We start from the raw sequence: 22,043 nt of genomic DNA, 5'->3' as shown, positions 1-22,043 counted from the left end.
CCTGAACCTGTAGATCACTGTTTGTGTTTACTCATGAGGCTACAGGAAATACTGTGTCTCTGCTAATTTACCGTAGTGTTGCAACAATATTAATTGTCAGACTCATTTTTTATACTAGGTAAAGTCTCTTGGCTCAATAACAATTTCAATTCAACAATAAAGGTGGAAAAAAACGTTTGTTCAGACTTATTTACTCCCACCCCCAAATCATCTTTAAATTTCCATTTCATTGTAAACTACTGAGAGTTTACTCCTGTGACTATTGGTTAAATCTGTCTGTCAATCAGGGCTCGTTGTGTTGTCCAGTGTGACTGTCTTGTTGAGTAGAGTCTTTTTTCAGACTTACGAAGCAGCGAGTGAAGTGCATATGATGGTTTTTATGGTTTTTAATGATTACTTGGTTTGGCTGGATAAAGCATGTGCTCAATATTTATCATAGTTGTACAGAAATGAAGTGGCAGTTTGTGAAAAATGCAAGTAAATAATAAATAAACAGTCCAAAATACAGGGACAATTCACCTTAAGAAGCACATTTTTCTGACTGTTTATACAATGATTTAAAATGTGTTTTTATTTTTAAAATAAAAACTATTGTGTGAATTAGACAATGCCCTTGTTTTGTTGCTAGGTAACAGTTATGGAAATATCTCTATGTCACATCTGCTGCTCATGTCCAAGGTGAAAGTACAATGATATGCTTCACTAAAATTGTCAGGGAAATGATTAAATTTGAAAATGTTGAATATACGTAAACTATGTTTTCAGTCTGACCTGTCATATGCTCTTTAACTTTTATGTTTTTCACACAAACACTAAGTCGTCAATCAATGTTGTGAATTTAACTTCCCTGACACATCATTGGCTTAATCTGTTTGCCCATAACAAACATCCATTGCTAGATATCTGGCCTTGTTGCATTTAAATTGTGAGTTTAGTTTAATTATGATTCACAAGGGACCGTATTAAATATAGTCATTTGTCATTAAAACCTCTAGCTCAGTGTCCATACGTCCTTTACCTCAGTATAGCAACATTTGACATTTTACACATTAAAGCTCATTACTTTTGATTATTTGGTTGATTATTGAGATAACCACAATATTATCTTTGACTGTAAAAGCTTCACATAAACACAGAATAGCCTCATTATCATTTGTTACCGTTTTGTGATCCATGTTTTGAGTGTTGGCCATTAGATGAGTGGCTTTACTGTAGGCTTTATCATTCAGAACCTAATTTAACTCATTGTTTGTTTCATTACATTAATCTAAAGGCTAAATTATACATATATCCCTGTTATAATAAAGACGGGCCCTTCTCTGGATATATATCCCGCTGCACATGGCTGTAACCGATCCACCTCGCTGTATTTCCGCCAGGGAGAAATCGAACGTGATCTCCAGTTCAAAGGACTCCTATTGTCATGGGGAAAGTGAATGCCAAACCTCCATCTGAACCGAGCAGACAATGGCCTCTGTTTACTGTTATTCATGCCTTTATGGTGCGACGTAGCAAGTTCCCCAGGGGTAAATATTGAATGGTGTTCACTGTTAAACACCAGAGCTCATTCTCCCATGTGGCTTTCCCTGAAACCGCTGTCTGGATCACAAGTGGCTGAGGGAACAGGGGCCTATAGAACTCAGAAGAAAATATCCAAAACATATGACCCATTGGCATGTTATATTATATTATTACTTAAGTACTTTTTTAAACTTTTCAACAATCATGCTTTTGGTGTTGAATAACGACACCACTTGAAGTCCTTGTGATAAAACATAATTTCACTTTTGTTAATTTACAGATAAGATGCTGAACTAAATATAAAGCAGGTCAAAATGAATGTAATCTGACGGTGAAACAGTAATTTCCGTCCATCTTCATTTTGATCTATTAAAAGTCATGTGCGATGTAGCTGTGGGTCTCATGGGTCTGTCATCGTCTGCGTTTGTTTTTTCTGCTGTACCATCTGTGTTTGTCTGGAGATGAGCCGTGTGTCTGCTGCATGTCATGACCACCAATAACTCCTGTCAATATTGGGAAAGGCCGTGTGTGTATTATTCTTCCGTTTAATATTAAAGTATCTGAAAAGTTAGAAGCAATTTTTGAATCAGACCAAATCCACACATCACATTTACCATTCAATTTATTTACTAAATGTAGGATTTTATATATGTAAAATAATAAAAATATTGATTATTAATACACATTTGATTCTATATAATCATGATTTTAGCCCTTTTGTTTTGTTTTTTTGCCGCAAAACTAAGGTGTCGAGCTGAAATGATAATGTCACACAAGCATCACAAACAAAACATGATTGTTTTGTGACTCTCAGCGTGACTCTAAAGAGGAGGAGGAGGATGAGGGCTGAAGTCACTGAGAGCAGACAAAGTTCAGACAAGAGAATCTAGCTTCAAAACACTTAAGGATTATAATATTTTTTTATACTTTTGTGAAGTTCCACTCTGTTCATTTGAGCTCATTTGTGGGAAGAGCACAAGTTGTATTAATTGTAGTGTTCACGGGTTATATTATCAAAATACCATTGATACCAAAATACCATTATCAAAAATTATATCATAATATAACATTTAACAAAATATGAAGAAATATTTTGCCTTTTTTTTTAATATACCCGAGTAAAATTCCCATGGGAAATTTTCTGGAATTTTCGATATATTTTCGTATAATTTTTCACCTCATAGGGATGTATGCAGTGTTGTTATTGTCTTAAATGTTACGCAATGGAGCTTTAACTCATGTAACCTTCCTTGATCCATGTTTGATGTGGGTCCAGGCCATTGCACTTTAAGGTGCATTATTTAACTTTTCTGCTGTGGTCCGTACGCCATCTGCTTGTCTCAGTGAAGCTGTTATTGCTTTGCCTGGAATATTCCACAGCATGGAATAAAACTTGTCCATCTCCATGGAGACAAGAAGGTGAAGAAGAAGGTCAGATCTGTGGAGTGGCGTCTCAGCTCACACACACTCACATACATCTGCAAGTGAAAAAATGCATGGCAGGTGGCAAGTCCTCCACTTAAATGTTACATGTTCCACCTTTAAGAGAGATGTAAAACCTTTAATTATCTAAGGAAAACTACGCAAAACGTAACAACAAAAAGGCCCTTGAAATACGCCGTACAGATTGCAGTGTTTTTCCATAGTTTTCTCTTTGTGGAGTGTCTTTGTCGCCTGATTCCTTTGCTTCAAACCAATATGACTGAATTGAGGACCAAGTTGACGTCAATTGCGGCTATTGTCATCAGCGCTGTAGTTATTCTGCTGGTGTATGATTGTGAAATGATGTGTTAATCACTAGGGCGGGTCCAAGTAAACATGAAAGCCTCTCCTCTGTGACACGGCCCAATCTGAGCGATGAACAATGATTCACACAGACATAATGGGTTTGTATTCAATGGGAGTGAATGGATGTCAGGCTCTGTAGATAAGCACAGCCAGGTAATCATTGTTGTCCAGTGGTGCAAAGAATACTGAACATGTGTCCTCAAAAGTACAGTTACACGGATAGATATCTACTCAATTACAAGTAAATGTAACATGGTTCTTAAAAATATAGCATTCGCATGGAAAAATACTCCTCAAAGTAAGAGTTACTAGTTATTTTTTAATGCAATTTAAAGGACAAATATTATGAAAAAATATGCCCTTTTCTACCTTTTATCATTGTTCCCTCATTATAGTATAATGAGCATGAATGAAGCTAAATACAACTCCATGTATAATGTTCTTGAACAAACCTCCTGTGACAAAGTAGCTTTGTCAGCCAGCGCAGGGAGGCCACGGCACCATGACGCCAACACACACACACCTGTACCGGCGTTTTGTTTACCTGCCTGATATTCCCTTGTTCCCCCTGTCGCCATCCTAGCCATTCTAGCTATTGTAGCTATCGTAGCAGTCACGGGTGCACACCTGATAGCTGCTAAACCATGCATTTCGCCGTAACTCTGTCTCCAATTCACAAACTCCCCCCGTTATTGTCGTTCTTCCCACGTTTCGGCTCCGCAGACATCTGCATTATATTGCGTCACATGCATGTATCTTGCTGTTTTTGGTTAAATCTGTATTTCTTTTTTTCGTTTGGCTTTAAAACACTACGAATATAAGCAGATTTGTGTATGGTAATATTTGTGAATTAATTATATCAATTATGAAAGTTTAATGAACTGAACAGTTTGTTAGCACCACTCACTCACCTCAGTCGGTCCCTCATCTGCCTGAAGAGTGGGTCCAGTTCGCCTCAGTCGGTCCCTCATCTGCCTGAAGAGTGGGTCCAGTTCGCCTCAGTCGGTCCCTCATCTGCCTGAAGAGTGGGTCCAGCTCCAGTCTCCCTCGTGTCCGTCTGTCCGTCTGTGAGAATCGGATCTCTCCTTCACTGGAACTCCTCCAGGTTTCTACGCTTTTTTCCCAAAGAGGTTTTTTTGTAGTTTTTCCTGGCCGAGAAGGAGAGTCTAAGGACAGAGGACCCTGGGACATCGTCCCTCGCCACCACAGACATTGTCTGACTCCCTCGCCACCACAGACATTGTCTGACTTCATCGCCACCACAGACATTGTTGATTCATTTCTCCCTGTGGCCCTCAGAGGCAACTGTTGTTGTGATTTTGGGCCTTACAAAAATAAATTGATTTGATTTGATTTGATTCATCTCCAGTTCCAGCCTGAAAATTGCGGTCATAAAGCCTCTCCTAAAGAAGAGCAGTCTTGATGCTGCAGTACTGAGTCATGACCGGCCCATTTCTAATCTGACATTTTGGGGCAAAGTCTTTGAAAAGGTTGTTTACCAACAGCTCACAGATTTCCTCTTAATAAACAACTCATTTGATGTTTTTCAGTCAGGTTTTAGACCTCATCACAGCACTGAGACTGTTGTTGTCAAGGTGACAAATGACATCCGCCTGAACACTGACACGGGCAAAGCCTCAGTCTTAATTCTGTTAGATCTGATGCTGCTTTTGACACTGTTGATCATGTGATCCTCTTACAGAGACTAGAGGACTGGGTGACCATCACTGGCACTGCCCTAATTGGTAACTGTGTCTCAGACCAAAGTGCCCCTGACCTGTGGGGTGCCCCAAGGGTCAATCCCGGGACCCTTTCTGTTCAACTTCTACATCATCGGCGGAGCTTGGCTTTGGGGCTTGAGCCCCGGATGTTTTCCCAAAAGCGTGTCATTTGTGCAGAGCGGATTGTCACTCTCCTCTGCGCCTTTTTCTCTTTACCTGTTTCATTGGTTATTTTTGTTGAACTGGTGTATGATTGGCTGCATGTAGAAAGTGGGCGGGAGCATAGAAAGTGGGCGGTGTTTACAGCAGACAGCACGCCATGCGATTTAACCATGGAGCTGACGAAAAGGTCTTTTCTACATAATTTAACTGAGGTTTTGCAAAAAGTGAAGGGCATAAATAAGAGGAGATCGACCGGAGAAAAGAGACATTCAGAACATGTGCTGTAAAACAAAGTTTATTTAACGTAGAATAGACAACAACAGCACATGATCGGTCAAACCATGAATTATTGTGGTTGTCAGAGCAGCAGTGTCCAGAGAAACTACAGGAAAAACAGCTCATTGGGGCAAGTGTTTGCTAAAGGTAAGACTGACTTTTACTTTCTACAAAAATGTAATTCAATCATATCAAAAGGAGCAGTTCAAAAAGCACAAATGCTCAGAGGTACACATTGTCTGGCTAGCTCAGTTGGTACAGCATGAGTTTGTGGACTATAGGGTTGTGAATTTGAGCCCCGTCGAGGGGAATAGTTTTTCATGTTGGTTTTGTCACTGTTGGTTTTAAATCAGAACACCAAGATGTACAATTTCTTGAAAAAGTAAATGTAACTAAATGCTCCCACTTCTGCTGTTCTGTTCAACGGTTTGTGGAGGGAGGAGCTCTGCTTTCAGAAGGCAATAAGGCATTGGTCTGTCTTTACTTTTGGAGGGTTACTCTAAGCTCCGGATGTTTAGAATGTCTGGCTCCGCCTCTGCTCTACATGCTGTCGGCAGGTGAATATGGACCAGTGGATTCACTCTGTCACTGCATCCAACAGATCAGTTTGTGGATGCAACACAACTTTCTCCAGCTGAACTCAGACAAGACTGAAAAAATCGTTTTTGGCCCACAGAAACAAAGAGAAAGTGTTAGCGGTCACCTCCAGAGTCTCGCTCTAAAACCAACAAATCAAGTTAATAATCTGGGGGTAATAATGGACTCAGACTTGAGCTTTAGCAGCCACGTCACATCAATAACATCAGCAGCTTTTTACCATCTAAAAAACATTGCCAAAATCAAAAGTATAGAGTCTAAACCAGATTTGGAGAGACTTATCCATGTGTTTGTCTCCAGTAGATTAGACTACTGTAACGGCCTGCTCACTGGCCTCTCCAAACCAGCTGCAGTACATCCAGAATGCTGCTGCTCGGGTCCTGACTAGTCTCGTAAGGTGGTGGAGGAGACACCAAGCTTTTTAGGGGTTGGAGTTTTTAAAAAGTCTGCTCATCCTCATCCTGTCTCTGATCTGTGAGACTGGTGTGGGAGGTGAACTGCTGCTTCAGACGTGTATTGTACTGTGAACTAGCTCTAGACATTTCCCTGCTGAACCCGTACTTTGTCTCTTTGTAGCGTTCTTTATTGCCGGCCCTGTGCGCTGCCTCCTTCTGCCTTAACTGCCTCAGTTTGGGTGTGAACCAGGGTTTGTCATTGTTGAAAGTGACTTTAGTGTATGATGATATAATGCTGTTCTCACAGAATAGAATCTATGATGTCACAGTGTCCGTGTACTCATCCAGACCAACTGTGGCAGCTCCCACAGAAAACCTCCCAGTCTGTGATGTATAAACACGCACGTAGCTCCTCCACTGCCTCGTTGGTCCACTTCTTAGAAGTCCTCACTACAGGTTTGGGGAGCTTCAGCCTCTGTGTGTACGTGGGGATCAGGTGAACCATGGCGTGGCCTGACGCGCCCAGCGCTGCCCGGGCCACGGCGCGGAAGGCGCCGCTGACTGTTGTGTAGCAATGATCCAGCGTGCTCCGCTCTCAGAATTTTCACCTCATGGTCTTACATTTTTTAAAGTAATGCTACTTTTATTTATTTTTGGCTACTTTCCCCCCCTGTCAGTTATTGAACATAAATGACTGAATTTATGAATGAATGGTCCTGTAGTACAGGCTGTGTTTGACTTGCCCAGCCCCCTCTTCAGTTGGCTGTGTGCAGCCTACATGTTTACAGTGTAAACACACCAGAGGCAGAGGGGCTCGCTGTGGCTCACACGCTCACATTTTACAGCTTTTATTATGGGAAATTATGGATCATGTTTTTGAAGAATATAATGGACTTAAGAAATTTGATGGTGTTTTTGAAAAAAAACAGCATCGTTTGAGTCCACAAATTTACCCACTAAACTAATGGCTTGTCCTTTCCACAGACTTTGTGTTTGAATAATGCTACCTCTAATTCACCTTAGTTTAGTTCAAAAGACATAGAGGACGTTGAACTTTGTGCCAGTTTTTGTTTCGTGTGGATAGACCCAGTAATTACAGGAATTTGAACCACCACAGTGTGAAGCGCTATGTATGTATTACAGTGTAAACGCACAATAGAATTTTACTGTGGGCAATAATTTTCCAGTGAAGTCCATATTGTTAGTTTTCATACAATATCATTCAATATTGGAGGCGCATTTTCATTGCATCACAGGAAAATGTAACTTAAAATCAATGTACAATTTAACCAAATATCTATTATTTATATATATATATATATAACCTATGGTCATGAGCTTTGGGTAGTGACCGAAAGAACAAGATCGCGGATACAAGCGGTCGAAATGAGTTTCCTTCGCCGTGTGGCTGGGCGCTCCCTTAGAGATAAGGTGAGGAGCTCGGCCACACGGGGGGAGCTCGGAGTAGAGCCGCTGCTCCTCCACGTCGAGAGGAGCCAGCTGAGGTGGCTCGGGCATCTGTTCCGGATGCCTCCTGGGCGCCTCCCTCGGGAGGTGTTTCAGGCATGTCCCACCGGGAAGAGGCCCCGGGGAAGACCCAGGACACGCTGGAGAGACTATGTCTCTCGGCTGGCCTGGGAACGCCTCGGGATCCCCCCGGAGGAGTTAGAGGAAGTGTCTGGGGAGTAGGAGGTCTGGGAGTCCCTGCTCAGACTGCTGCCCCCGCGACCCGGCCCCGGATAAAGCGGCAGAAGATGGATGGATGGATGGATGGATATATATATATCACATCATTTTCTTATTTGAAGCTATATGATTAATATGACCAGTCCAATCTATTCCGTAGCTTATACTTCTGTCTTGTCTTTCCCTTGTTGATCCTTCTCCTGTTTTGGTTCCACAGGTCAATGTCCGCGTCACTTCGGTGGATGCAGAGCTGGAGTTTGCCATCCAGCCCAGCACCACCGGCAAACAGCTCTTTGACCAGGTACAGCACCACCTCCACCACCTCCACCACCACCTCCACCACCTCCACCACCTCCACCACACTGAGACACAACATGCATCATTTATCACAATCTTGCATAGAATGTCATGTATTATAAGATAAGATAAGATATTCCTTTATTGTCCACACATGAGGAATTATGATGAGTTTTACACTTGGAATATACTTGGAGTATACTTATACTTGGAATATGCTAAATTAATATAGACAACAACAAACAACAGTTAATATAAAATATTACTTACACCTGTTAAAAATATTACTCCGCTTGATGCTATCACTTTGCCTGCATTTCCGTATGGAATTAAACTTATCTTTCATTTATTTAATTACAGGTGTTAGATTGCACTAAAAGTACCATAAAATTATATGCCTTCTATTGGGCTCACCTCTCCACACCTGTAACTAAGGATGTCACTATATCACATTTTAGTATTATGATTATTATTTAGGGGGGAAAATCACGATTTTATGATTATTTACAATTGTGAATTCCTTAATTAATTTTTTTTCACAAGCCAAGCTTTATGAATAAAACGTTCTGAATAAAAAGCAACAATATTGTCACATAAACAGCCAGATATAAAAGTACTTTACATTATTAATTAATCTAATTTGAGTTTTTTGGAGTGTAGATTGAACTGAAATTACTCATTATTCCTGCCATTTAGGGCTGGGCCATTTTGACAAAAATGATCTTGATAACAATATTCAGATGACATCATTGTCAATCCAACAGGAATGTGTTCCTTGCGGTTTAATTATCAAAGAAATGTGACATGCAGGAATAGCGCCCTTATTTGGTCTGTACAAATTTACAACATAACTCTTTATCATTTTTATTTTTAGTCAGCTCTTTTTGTAGCATGTATTACTATAAATGATGTACTCAAATGTCGCCCTCCTCTACTGGACTTGTGCGGTTCACGGGACGCGCCCTTCTCCCTGTACAACTCATTTAATGCTTCTGTGACTCTAGCACAGATTTAAAGGACACGTTGCCTCCTCGTGCACCAGGGAAGACATTGTTTTAGCCTACTTCCTGCAGAACTTGTTTTTCAATAGCTCCAACCTAATGAGTCTACAATCTCTCTTAGCCAAGAATGTGTGGCCTTGACAAGGAATTCTGAGCATTCAACAATACTGAAATGGAGCAGAAGGGTTTTCTTAGACGTGAATATTGTTCAAGCTCAACTACTATTGTTACAGTTATCCAAGGCTTGACCTGAGCAGTACCCAAATGCAGACATAGATTATATTTTTGGCTAATACATTGAATCCCACTCATTTTGGTTGAAAGTCATGCATAGTCAGTAAAGTGAGATGGTACAGTTTGGTCACAATTTAGATTTTGTTGAGCCTAAGAGGACCAAAAACAAATATATCTGATTGATTTGCTAAATAAAGCAGAACCTTTCAGTAAATACGTTTTTTTCTGCTTTAATGTACTATATATGTGTTTTGTCAGATGAAATGAGGCAGTTTGATGTTTAAAGGTGCACTAAGTTTTCTAGTTGAAGGTTCTTCTCCTGATTTTCTTGCTTTGCCTTGAAGGTTCCACTGTCATTCCACTTTCATTTATCTAGTTAAAGGAGTTTTATTTTTCTTATTGCCTCAGAAGTACTTGGTTACATGCTTTACTAAAGAAAAATGGGGCGCTAATCATGAAATTAATACAAAAGTCTATATAAACCAATATTCAGCTCTGTTTATATATGAATTTCCCCTATTTATTTATTTTTCCTGTCCTGCAATGAATAGGACTCCCAAGAGTAAATATTACTTCAACTCTCGGGCCACTTTTTTCACCCGCTCTGCCCCTGCTACACACGTCATGAACAAGATATCTTTTCTTTTTCTTTTTCATTGTAAATGTAAATCACTCAATCAAAAGTAATCAAACAGATAAGTGATAATCAGATGTGATACGGGCGTGGCCCCAGCGCGCACGTCTGGTCCAAGGGGCCGCTCAGTGAGTTTGTGTGTTTGCTCAGACACAGGAAGAATTATGAGGGAACATTGATCATAACATACCTCCATCTTCTACCATGTTACCGTGGCAACAGAAATTAATTATGTTAAAAGCAACAACTAAAGCAACAATGTCCTAGAATTGAAGTTGTCCCCAAAAAATTATGAAAAAACAAATCACCAAATGACTCAGTAGCGCCCCCTCTGAAATTACATTACACAAATAGGAGGTATAACATTTTTCAACATACAAAGATTAAACTTGTTAGGCAAATAGTAACCTGGTTCATGTCAGATTGATGTGTGTCGCACTCTGAATTCATTTATCCATATGGAAAGTCTTGGACGTCATGACTGAAAAGCACAAACTTCTTCCCTGTCCTCAGATGAACAAAGCACCATGTTTGTGTAGGTTTGTCACAATGCTGTGCTGTGATTGGTCCACCACACTGGCGGGAGACTCACAAATATTGCGAGAATTCACTTGGCCGGCCAGGTTAGGCAAATAGCTCCTCTCAGGACAATTCAGAATGATATTATGGCCCCGTTCTAAAACCCATAGGAACTGTGGACCTATGAACTCATACCCCGCGCAATCTTCTCAGACTTTTAACCCAAAACGCTTAAACTTCATCAAAACAAGACTCATATGTTTTTCAAGAGTTTCCCAAAATTACAATCTGAATTGTTGGGTGTGATGAGTCATCAAAAGTCCTGCACAAGGACAACTTAAACATGAGATGAACCTCTTACTTCAGAAATGATCTCTATTGCGATGAATGGAGTGATGCATATCCCTGATGTAGTGATGCATATCCCTGAGGGGTGATGTATATCCCTGAGGGGTGATGTATATCCCTGAGGGGTGATGTATATCCCTGAGGGGTGATGTATATCCCTGACGTAGTGATGTATATCCCTGAGGGGTGATGTATATCCCTGACGTAGTGATGTATATCCCTGACGTAGTGATGTATATCCCTGAGGGGTGATGTATATCCCTGACGTAGTGATGTATATCCCTGAGGGGTGATGTATATCCCTGAGGGGTGATGTATATCCCTGACGTAGTGATGTATATCCCTGAGGGGTGATGTATATCCCTGACGTAGTGATGTATATCCCTGAGGGGTGATGTATATCCCTGACGTAGTGATGTATATCCCTGATGTAGTGATGTATATCCCTGACGTGGTGATGTATATCCCTGACGTAGTGATGTATATCCCTGACGTGGTGATGTATATCCCTGACGTGGTGATGTATATCCCTGAGGGGTGATGTATATCCCTGACGTAGTGCTGTATATCCCTGACGTAGTGATGTATATCCCTGACGTAGCGATGTATATCCCTGACGTAGTGATGTATATCCCTGACGTAGTGATGTATATCCCTGACGTAGTGATGTATATCCCTGACGTAGTGATGTATATCCCTGACGTGGTGATGTATATCCCTGACGTAGTGCTGTATATCCCTGACGTGGTGATGTATATCCCTGACGTAGCGATGTATATCCCTGACGTAGTGATGTATATCCCTGACGTGGTGATGTATATCCCTGACGTAGTGATGTATATCCCTGAGGGGTGATGTATATCCCTGACGTGGTGATGTATATCCCTGACGTAGTGCTGTATATCCCTGACGTGGTGATGTATATCCCTGACGTAGTGATGTATATCCCTGACGTGGTGATGTATATCCCTGACGTAGTGATGTATATCCCTGACGTGGTGATGTATATCCCTGACGTAGTGATGTATATCCCTGACGTAGTGATGTATATCCCTGAGGGGTGATGTATATCCCTGATGTAGTGATGTATATCCCTGACGTGGTGATGTATATCCCTGACGTAGTGATGTATATCCCTGACGTAGTGATGTATATCCCTGACGTAGCGATGTATATCCCTGACGTAGTGATGTATATCCCTGACGTAGTGATGTATATCCCTGAGGGGTGATGTATATCCCTGACGTAGTGATGTATATCCCTGACGTAGTGATGTATATCCCTCACGTGGTGATGTATATCCCTGACGTGGTGATGTATATCCCTGACGTAGTGCTGTATATCCCTGACGTGGTGATGTATATCCCTGACGTAGTGCTGTATATCCCTGACGTGGTGATGTATATCCCTGACGTAGTGATGTATATCCCTGAGGGGTGATGTATATCCCTGACGTAGTGCTGTATATCCCTGACGTGGTGATGTATATCCCTGACGTAGTGCTGTATATCCCTGACGTGGTGATGTATATCCCTGACGTAGTGATGTATATCCCTGACGTGGTGATGTATATCCCTGACGTAGTGATGTATATCCCTGACGTAGTGATGTATATCCCTGACGTAGTGATGTATATCCCTGACGTGGTGATGTATATCCCTGACGTGGTGATGTATATCCCTGACGTGGTGATGTATATCCCTGACGTAGTGATGTATATCCCTGACGTAGTGATGTATATCCCTGACGTAGTGATGTATATCCCTGACGTAGTGATGTATATCCCTGACGTGGTGATGTATATCCCTGACGTAGTGATGTATATCCCTGACGTGGTGATGTATATCCCTGACGTGGTGATGTATATCCCTGACGTAGTGATGTATATCCCTGACGTAGTGATGTATATCCCTGACGTAGTGATGTATATCCCTGACGTGGTGATGTATATCCCTGACGTAGTGATGTATATCCCTGACGTGGTGATGTATATCCCTGATGTAGTGATGTATATCCCTGACGTGGTGATGTATATCCCTGACGTGGTGATGTATATCCCTGACGTAGTGATGTATATCCCTGACGTAGTGATGTATATCCCTGATGTAGTGATGTATATCCCTGACGTAGTGATGTATATCCCTGACGTAGTGATGTATATCCCTGAGGAGTGACGTGGGCAGTAAAGGCAGAAGGATGAGAGCTGGCTTTGGCAAAGTGCTCTCTTTTACACTTAAAAAACAATGTATGTATTCTGATTATGACGCTGGAAGTACGTTGGGACATGGAACATTGAGCCTAAAGTCGCGCTCTCCCAGTACAAGGACTTATAGTTTCCACACTGGAGCCTGTTGTAGCTCACGCTGAATGGAAAGGCTGAGTAACGTCTGTGAGCTCCTCAGTGGTGGTCAGACTCAGGACTGGTTACAGATGTACACTTGTGTAATAAATGTTTCATTATTCATTCACGTCACACACATGCACAAAAAGGTAATACAAAGTACATATGGGATAAGATCAGCCACTTCACTACTATTAGTTATTTGTTTTGAGCCATGGAACAGAAAATGATACAGAAATAAGACATCTGTTCAGGTTAAGTGACGTAGAACACATTGAAACATTGTTGAAACACACGAGTGAGAAGAGGTATTTTAACCCTTCCCAGTGTCGGAAGGGGAACCAAAGTCAAAATAACTGCTTCCTCAACAAAGTTCAGCAATACGTCAACAATATTTCAACATGGGTTGTGAAATCTCTGAATTGTCCAAAGAATTGATACCCCAATACAATTTTTTTTTAAAAGCTTGGCTGTCCAGCTCCTTCACAGAAAACACCACCAATGAAAGAGTGCATTGTCTGAGGCCTGCACACTTTGAGTAAACAGGTGATAGCTCTGTCTTCTCCAGTGGTGGAAAGTAACAAAGTACAACAGTAAAAGTACTGTAATTAAGTAACATTTCTTGGTATCTGTAATACTTTTTAGATTAATTTAATTTAATTTATTTTAAAAGCAGTTATCTGTACTATCCACTTCACTACATTTTTGAAAATGACTGAAAAGTAAAAAGTGTTATATTTTAGCACATCAATGGAGATGTCATCTATGTTTTGAGTTCAAGTTCTGGCCTTAAGCAAACAGAAATGTACAGATAAAGAAACATTGAAAAATATATTGATTAAAAAATAAATGCCTTCTGTGATGTTATCACATGATGTTCTGTTATCGATGTGCGACATGCCATTGAAAACACAATTTACACTGAACTGATACTTTCTGACCGTTTAAATGATCATCCAACACAATAAAGGTGTTATATGGTATTATTGTTTGTCAAATCATAAATGTTGTGTAATTTACATGGATTTTGGCTCTTGTTCACAGTCTGGTTGCAATTTCATATTTGTGCTCATGTCCAACCAGGAAGTAGGAAGTCACATGGTGCTACACTTCACAGCCTGTTGATCGGATCAGAGAGAAAACAGACTCAAAACCGGCAAATAGCAATAGAAATAATAGAAATAATAGTTTCTCACCAAACGCTGAGTTAAACTTGTGATAAACATAATTTCCAGTGATGTTAACTTATATTGAGCTAAATGTATTTCTATTTTTAAAAAAAATATTTGTTTTAATTTTTTATCATTAAACCAAAAATACTTTAGAATATGATTATATTTCCATAGATACAGAATGATTTGAAAATAAAGGTAATTTGCAGAATTTTTGCAAGGCCCAATTATAATCAATAGGAAGAAACAGTTGCAAAAAATAAAAAGTTGACAAGGAAATGGTCACGTAATTTGGTGTCATTAGTATTAATTTGGTTTCATTAGTATTAACTGAAACAAAAAAGTAGGTGTGAAAAATGTGAAAGTGTGAAAAACTGGCAAAATGGACAAAATGTCTCGCAGCCTGAAGGTTAAACATGTACAGCAAAACAAAAGCAGTATTTTAGACAGTCAAATAAATATACATCTTGTTCTAAAATGCACAACTGATGCTTAAATAAATAAATATGTTAATAATTACAACTTCAAACTCATAAATGGCCAGGTATGGCCCTTGCCACCTTTGTGTTTGCGAGGAACATTACTGGGCTTGTGAGACTGCTCTGGCCCAGGGGTCACTCAGAGCTCACCTCATGTGTCAGCCTTTAAAAGGGTCTTAATGGGCCCCTGTGACTGGCCCTCATGTGGGGGAAGGAAGTTTAATGCATTCAAGGTTTAGTTTAGGGAAAATCTGACTGATTAATATCGCAGCTCAAATGACAGAAGGAAAGCACAAGAAAACCACTGTCTTTATGAATCCAAAGATCATGTTGTACTATTATGTACTACATATTCACGCTGGGATACCTGACTTTATAATATGAGCACATTATGTCCCTCCCCCATGAAGCATATTGTAAAATGAGAACGTCACAAAGTCAGATTGCTGCACACTGTCTGCGTTAACTGAAGTATTTCATTGCACTTGGAAGTAGCTCCAGGTTGTGTCATGGCGATGGTTCTTAGACAATAGCTCCACTGTTTGAATCCAGCTCTGATCTCAGCACCTGAGCCCACAGCACTAAATTGTCCACATGTTTTTGTGCATCCTGGTTGTTCTGCGGGAGTTGTATAAAACAGAAAACACTACATCTGATTCCTCCGTATGGCTCCGTGAGTGACAGGTTGAAAATGAACTTTCACAAGAAGCAGTTGACTTTATTCACTGCACCTCGTTTTCTTTTTTATATCACCTCTAAGGCAGTACAAACATATATGAATGTGATGATATGATCATTTTTGGGGGCACATTATGTATGAGTCTACATAGATGAAAGTACACAGAGGGAAGTTTCTAGAAATGCTAATATGAGGATGTGTTCTATTGTATGTGCAGGTGGTGAAAACCATTGGCCTGCGTGAAGTGTGGTACTTTGGACTTCAGTACGTGGACGGTAAAGGATATGCTACATGGCTGAAGCTGAACAAAAAGGTAACACTTATTATTTTTTATCAATATTCAAAACTATTAAGTGCAAAACAAAACAAAAGAACTCTTATTAACAATGGAGGAAATAAATAAAATAAAAAGATAAAAATAAAAAGACAAAAATAAAGATAAAGATAAAGATAAAAATAAAAATAAAAATAAAAATAATAAAGTAAAGTAAAAAATAGCTAGCATATGATTAAATAATACTAATACTAATGTACATGAATATGGCCTTAATTGCTTGTGAGTACGACAGTAATTGCACATGAATATGATGGTATTGCACATGGTTAAGTCAGTGCAATACCGTCATATTCATGTGCAATTACTGTCGTAAGCTGGTTAGGCTATTGTAGCACTTACTCTAAACAATGTATTAAGGTGAAAATATCTGGCGCAGATCACATTTTGCTTATTTCTCATTTATTATTTCACATTTTTCACATTTTACGAAACAACAATAGAGAGAAGAAGAAGAGTAACCTCCAGATGACCTTATCCATCCTATATTTATTCAATGACATGCTCTCGTCTCTATGTAGATGGCAAAGTGTTTCCAAGCCAAACGCCATAAGATCCCCATGGACACTTGAACAACTCAGACCCTCCATCTTAAAACATACGCCTCTTTAAGTACTACATTGTTCCTTCATATTCTGTTCAAGTCTCATGTGCTGAATGTCTGTGCCCCTCTCGCAGGTCACGTCCCAGGATATAAAGAAGGAGAACCCTCTGCAGTTCAGGTTCCTGGCTAAGTTCTTCCCCGAGGACGTGTCTGAGGACCTGATCCAGGACATCACGCAGAAGCTCTTCTTTCTCCAAATCAAAGACGGCATTCTGAGTGACCAGATCTACTGCCCTCCGGAGACCGCCGTGCTGCTGGCGTCCTACTCAGTCCAGGCCAAGTTCGGAGACTACGCTAAAGAAGTGCACAAGCCTGGATACCTGGTGTCCGAGCGCCTGCTGCCACACAGGTCAGACACACCAGCGTTGTTTTAACAGAACGTGCTATGGTCAAAGAAGGAAAGATGTAAAGAGTTCATTGTTTACACACTGAATATGCAAAATGTTTATGGGACGAACTCTAAAACTGCCAATTAAACGTCTGATTATCTGAATCCAAAACTGTCCTCTAACATAACGAATTAAGGACTAACTACAATACTCTCCTACTGCACATACAGTTGTTTTTATGGCTTTCTACATAATTTAAATAGTTATAACATTTCCATGGAGATAAACAGGTGGTGCTACATCGTGCACCTTTAAAATAGTTTTGAACTTTAATCCAACCAAAGATTCTTTCACTTTTTGGCCACATTTCATATTCTAAATGATGAAATCGAACTATTACTTCTAATAAGTTCCTTATTTCCAGGTGAAAGTGAATGTGTTACGAAAGGAAACTAAACCAAAACATTGAAAAATGCTGTGATTATTTATTCATCTGGAACTCTTGGACCTCCACGTGATCCAATTTATTACAACTCTATAATTCCCCAAAGAGAATGAATGGGACGGTGAAGATCGGCCCTTTTGAGGCAATTGGAACAAACAATCACATTCAGCTTGAAGCGGATCTGTCACTTGAATGACCTCATGCCATGTGCAGCTGGGCTTTTGCACAATATGTCCATTATACCGGCTTATTCATTTAGCATAAGATAAAGTGATGCTAAGCGTTTAGGGACAGGAACAGTGGGACTAAGGATTAGTCCATTATACCATGTACAAAAAGACTCATCAGTGTGAACGTAAGAGATCGTCTCAACTGAAAGAAAAACTCAATTTAGTTCCATAAAAATACATTCCCACCTTGTAGCACCAAGTGTAGAAGGTTTTTGTGAATTAAATGTTCTACTGTATTAATAATTGAGGTTATGAACCACTCAGAAGGCTACATTTATTCAGAAACAATCACATAATAAAAACTGTAGACAAGCAGGTGGCAGACCCTCCCCCAGACATGTTACGTACTGCATTATGCATGGTTTCTGCTTCTTCTTTTTCAGAGTGATGGAGCAGCACAAACTGTCCAAAGACCAGTGGGAGGAGAGGATTCAGGTGTGGCATGAGGAGCACCACTGCATGCTCAAGTCAGTACACACACACAGTATCTTACAGAGAATGAGAGGAAAGACACTTCTACACAGACAATACAAATAAGCAATAACCATGCACCTGACCTCACTGCAGTAAGTGGCAGAGCAGGGCAGCGGTTCAATAAAGGACTAGTAAGAATGACTGTAAGAGTAACAGTTTGGATGTAACATCTGATTTATTATTCTAAACATGAAACAATGTAGCATTTCTGGTATTTTCACAGATAGACAAACTAAATCATATCTGAAGAAGCTCTTTTCTCTTCAAATTGTGTTTTTTGTTACCATTGTGGTATCAAAATTGGCATTGCGTGTCAAGTATTTTCTTTAGCCCTCTTACCGTCTGATAAAAGAGAAGAATCGAGCTTCTGGGCGTGTAAAACAGAAGAAGAAGAAAGCTATGAGGCATTTTCTGTCAAATCAACCATTCATAGATTCATTGGGGTCAGTTTGTAGTCCAAACCCAGCAGCTTTTCTCTTTCTATTTGCAAAAAAATCTAGGTGGGATTTGACATCCAAATTGTAGTCAGGGAAAATCAAACAGAATGTAAAGTATTGAAATTGTGTTTGACATTTGAACAGAGCATTTAGTATCAAATGTTTCACACACAAAGTCTTATGCCGGTCTCGCTGTGTGTTCAGGGAAGACGCCATGTTGGAGTACCTCAAGATTGCTCAGGATTTGGAGATGTACGGCGTGAACTACTTTGACATAAAGAATAAGAAAGGCACTGAGCTGTGGCTCGGAGTGGACGCGCTGGGACTGAACATCTATGAGAAGGAGGACAGGTTTGTTCTGACTGAGAACTGCAATTAACCTCTAATACACATTTTTAAAAGTAACCCAACACAGGAAATGAGTACTGATAATAAAAGAGCAGGATTGTGGAAAGGTGTGTGCGAGAATGTTGTTTAAATAAAGAGGAAGTTATCAGAGTGTAATGAACTCCAGGGCAGTGTGTGGGGTTCTTTCAGGTGCAGGACACTGACCCTCTCATAACAGGCCAATGACCAGACGGTCAAATCCAAATGAACTTCTATTCAAACTGTAGCGCTCTGAGTTTCATTCTGGGGAGTTTCTTGCTGAAAACGTGGCCGAAGCGTCACAACAGTGGAGGAAGCAGAGATCAACATTTAGTTAAATCCATTTGAGAGAAAAGATTGAGAGAGATGGATTCTCAAGATTTTGTGAACTCACAAACATCGTGTTTTCCAGACCCTCCACCAGAAAAGTCACGTATTGTACCTGAAATATTGTAAAATCATCCTCAAATTGTGAATACACATTTCAGATTACCACTCTCTCATTCCTCACCAGTGTTATTCCAGTTCAGGCAGTGCAGTTTCTCCATTAACACACTATAAACTCAATGGGAGAGGCACTCATTGACTCAACCTGGTACTATTACCACTGACCACACCTTAAACCAGCAGCAGTGCATACTTTCTATTCTACTACCATTACAGTCCTACTACTTCTACTACCATTACAGTCCTACTACTTCTACTACCATTACAGTCCTACTACTTCTACTACCATTACAGTCCTACTACTTCTACTACCATTACAGTCCTACTACTTCTACTACCATTACAGTCCTACTACTCACAATCAGAAGGATGTTTAGAACCTTTATCAGAGAACTACTACTATTACTACTACTACTACTACTACTACTACTACTACTAACTACTAACTACTAACTACTAACTACTAACTACTACTGCCACGGAGAACTTTAAAATACAAATGAAATCATTTTTATCTCATATATTCAACCTAAATATAATGTAGTTCTTCATAAAGCTGGCCACATACTAGAGGAAGTAGTGATCTGTAAATCTTATTTTGTTTCCTTCTGCTGTGTATAACATTTGCTCTGTTCCTCACTTCCTCAGGTTAACTCCAAAGATCGGATTCCCCTGGAGCGAGATCAGAAATATTTCCTTCAACGACAAGAAGTTCATAATCAAACCCATTGACAAAAAGTCTCCAGTGAGTATTATCTCTAAACAGAAAGATTGTATTATTCATTCCACTTTTTCACCTCCGACAGGGCAAGTCCGATCAGGAAGCAATAAGCAAGCAGCCTACGGATCGAAGCCACTCACAGGACAGTAAAGAACTGGTCAAACTCGTCACCACTAGTTCTTTAACTCGTCACCACTAGTTCTTTAACTCGTCACCACTAGTGAGGATGTGTAGGATGAGCTCTATGTTAGGCCATAGTGTAAATCCCCTGTTCAAGAGGAAATATGACTTATATGAGGAATCGTTTTACAAAGAATTGGAACAGATCCTTGTAAACGCTGCTAAATGCTCGCTGTCTGCAGTCACAAATGCAGAAAGATAAGATAAGATATTCCTTTGTTGTCCACACATGGGGAAATTTTGGTGTTGCAACGCAGTAGATACAGAGGGAAAGGACAGATAACTTAGAGGAAGTTTGAAAAAAATAGAAGAACTCTTATTAACAAAACAAAAAACTCTTATTAACAAAACTCCTCTCATATCTTAATAGGGAATGGAGGAAAAATAATAAAATAAAAATAAAAAGATAAAAATAAAAATAAAATAATAATAAAATAATAACAAAATAAAGTAAAGTAAAAATAGCTAGCATAAGACAAAATAATACTAATATTAATGGTAAACTAAACAATCTTATTTACATCAGTTATATGCACATGAATATGGCCTTAATTGCTTGTGAATATGACGGTATTGCACATGAAGGTATTGCACATGAATATGACAGTATTGCACATGAATATGACAGTATTGCACATGAATATGACGGTATTGCACATGAATATGACGGTATTGCACATGAATATGACGGTATTGCACATGGATATGACGGTATTGCACATGAATATGACGGTATTGCACATGAATATGACGGTATTGCACATGAATATGACGGTATTGCACATGAATATGACGGTATTGCACATGAATATGACGGTATTGCACATGAATATGACCGTATTGCACATGGGGAAGTTCCTCACACTACTTAGTCAGTGTGAATATTTTCAGAATGTATTTTTAGGGGGAAGTACATTTGATAAACGATGTACTAATTATTCCTTAGACAAATGTCCCAGCACCCCGTGTTCTTAGACAAATGTCCCAGCACCCCGTGTCCTTAGACAAATGTCCCAGCATCCCCCGTGTCCTTAGACAAATGTCCCAGCACCCCGTGTCCTTAGACAAATGTCCCAGCATCCCCCGTGTCCTTAGACAAATGTCCCAGCACCCCGTGTTCTTAGACAAATGTCCCAGCACCCCGTGTCCTTAGACAAATGTCCCAGCATCCCCCGTGTCCTTAGACAAATGTCCCAGCATACCGTGTCCTTAGACAAATGTCCCAGCATCCCCCGTGTCCTTAGACAAATGTCCCAGCATACCGTGTCCTTAGACAAATGTCCCAGCATCCCCCGTGTCCTTAGACAAATGTCCCAGCACCCCGTGTCCTTAGACAAATGTCCCAGCATCCCCCGTGTCCTTAGACAAATGTCCCAGCATCCCCCGTGTCCTTAGACAAGTTACATTGTACCTTTAAAGTTCTCAATAAAGAAAGATTTCTTATAATAATCACAATGACTGCAGTATTGACTTGGGTGAAATGGGCTTATTGTTAAAGGAGACACATCATATTGTTAAAGGAGCCACATCATATTGTTAAAGGAGAGACATCATATTGTTAAAGGAGAGACATCATATTGTTAAAGGAGACACATCATATTGTTAAAGGAGACACATCATATTGTT

At 40.0% G+C, this 22,043-nt stretch overlaps 1 protein-coding gene across 1 annotated transcript in view; it reads left to right on the top strand.

Moving 5' to 3' along the window:
- Positions 1-22,043, top strand: part of ezrb (ezrin b) — a 41,399-nt gene that overhangs the window by 5,687 nt on the left and 13,669 nt on the right. The window contains exons 3-8 of the mRNA XM_072454437.1: positions 8,364-8,447; positions 16,068-16,163; positions 16,863-17,137; positions 18,176-18,259; positions 18,908-19,054; positions 20,165-20,261. Coding sequence (XP_072310538.1) covers positions 8,364-8,447; positions 16,068-16,163; positions 16,863-17,137; positions 18,176-18,259; positions 18,908-19,054; positions 20,165-20,261 — 783 coding nt within the window. The remainder of the gene's footprint in view (positions 1-8,363; positions 8,448-16,067; positions 16,164-16,862; positions 17,138-18,175; positions 18,260-18,907; positions 19,055-20,164; positions 20,262-22,043) is intronic.

Source organism: Eucyclogobius newberryi, unplaced genomic scaffold (assembly GCF_026437365.1).
Source record: "Eucyclogobius newberryi isolate DKJ021-1_F unplaced genomic scaffold, fEucNew1.0.hap1 SCAF_1, whole genome shotgun sequence".
Taxonomy (NCBI): domain Eukaryota; kingdom Metazoa; phylum Chordata; class Actinopteri; order Gobiiformes; family Gobiidae; genus Eucyclogobius; species Eucyclogobius newberryi.
This window is presented reverse-complemented; position numbering and strand designations above follow the sequence as displayed.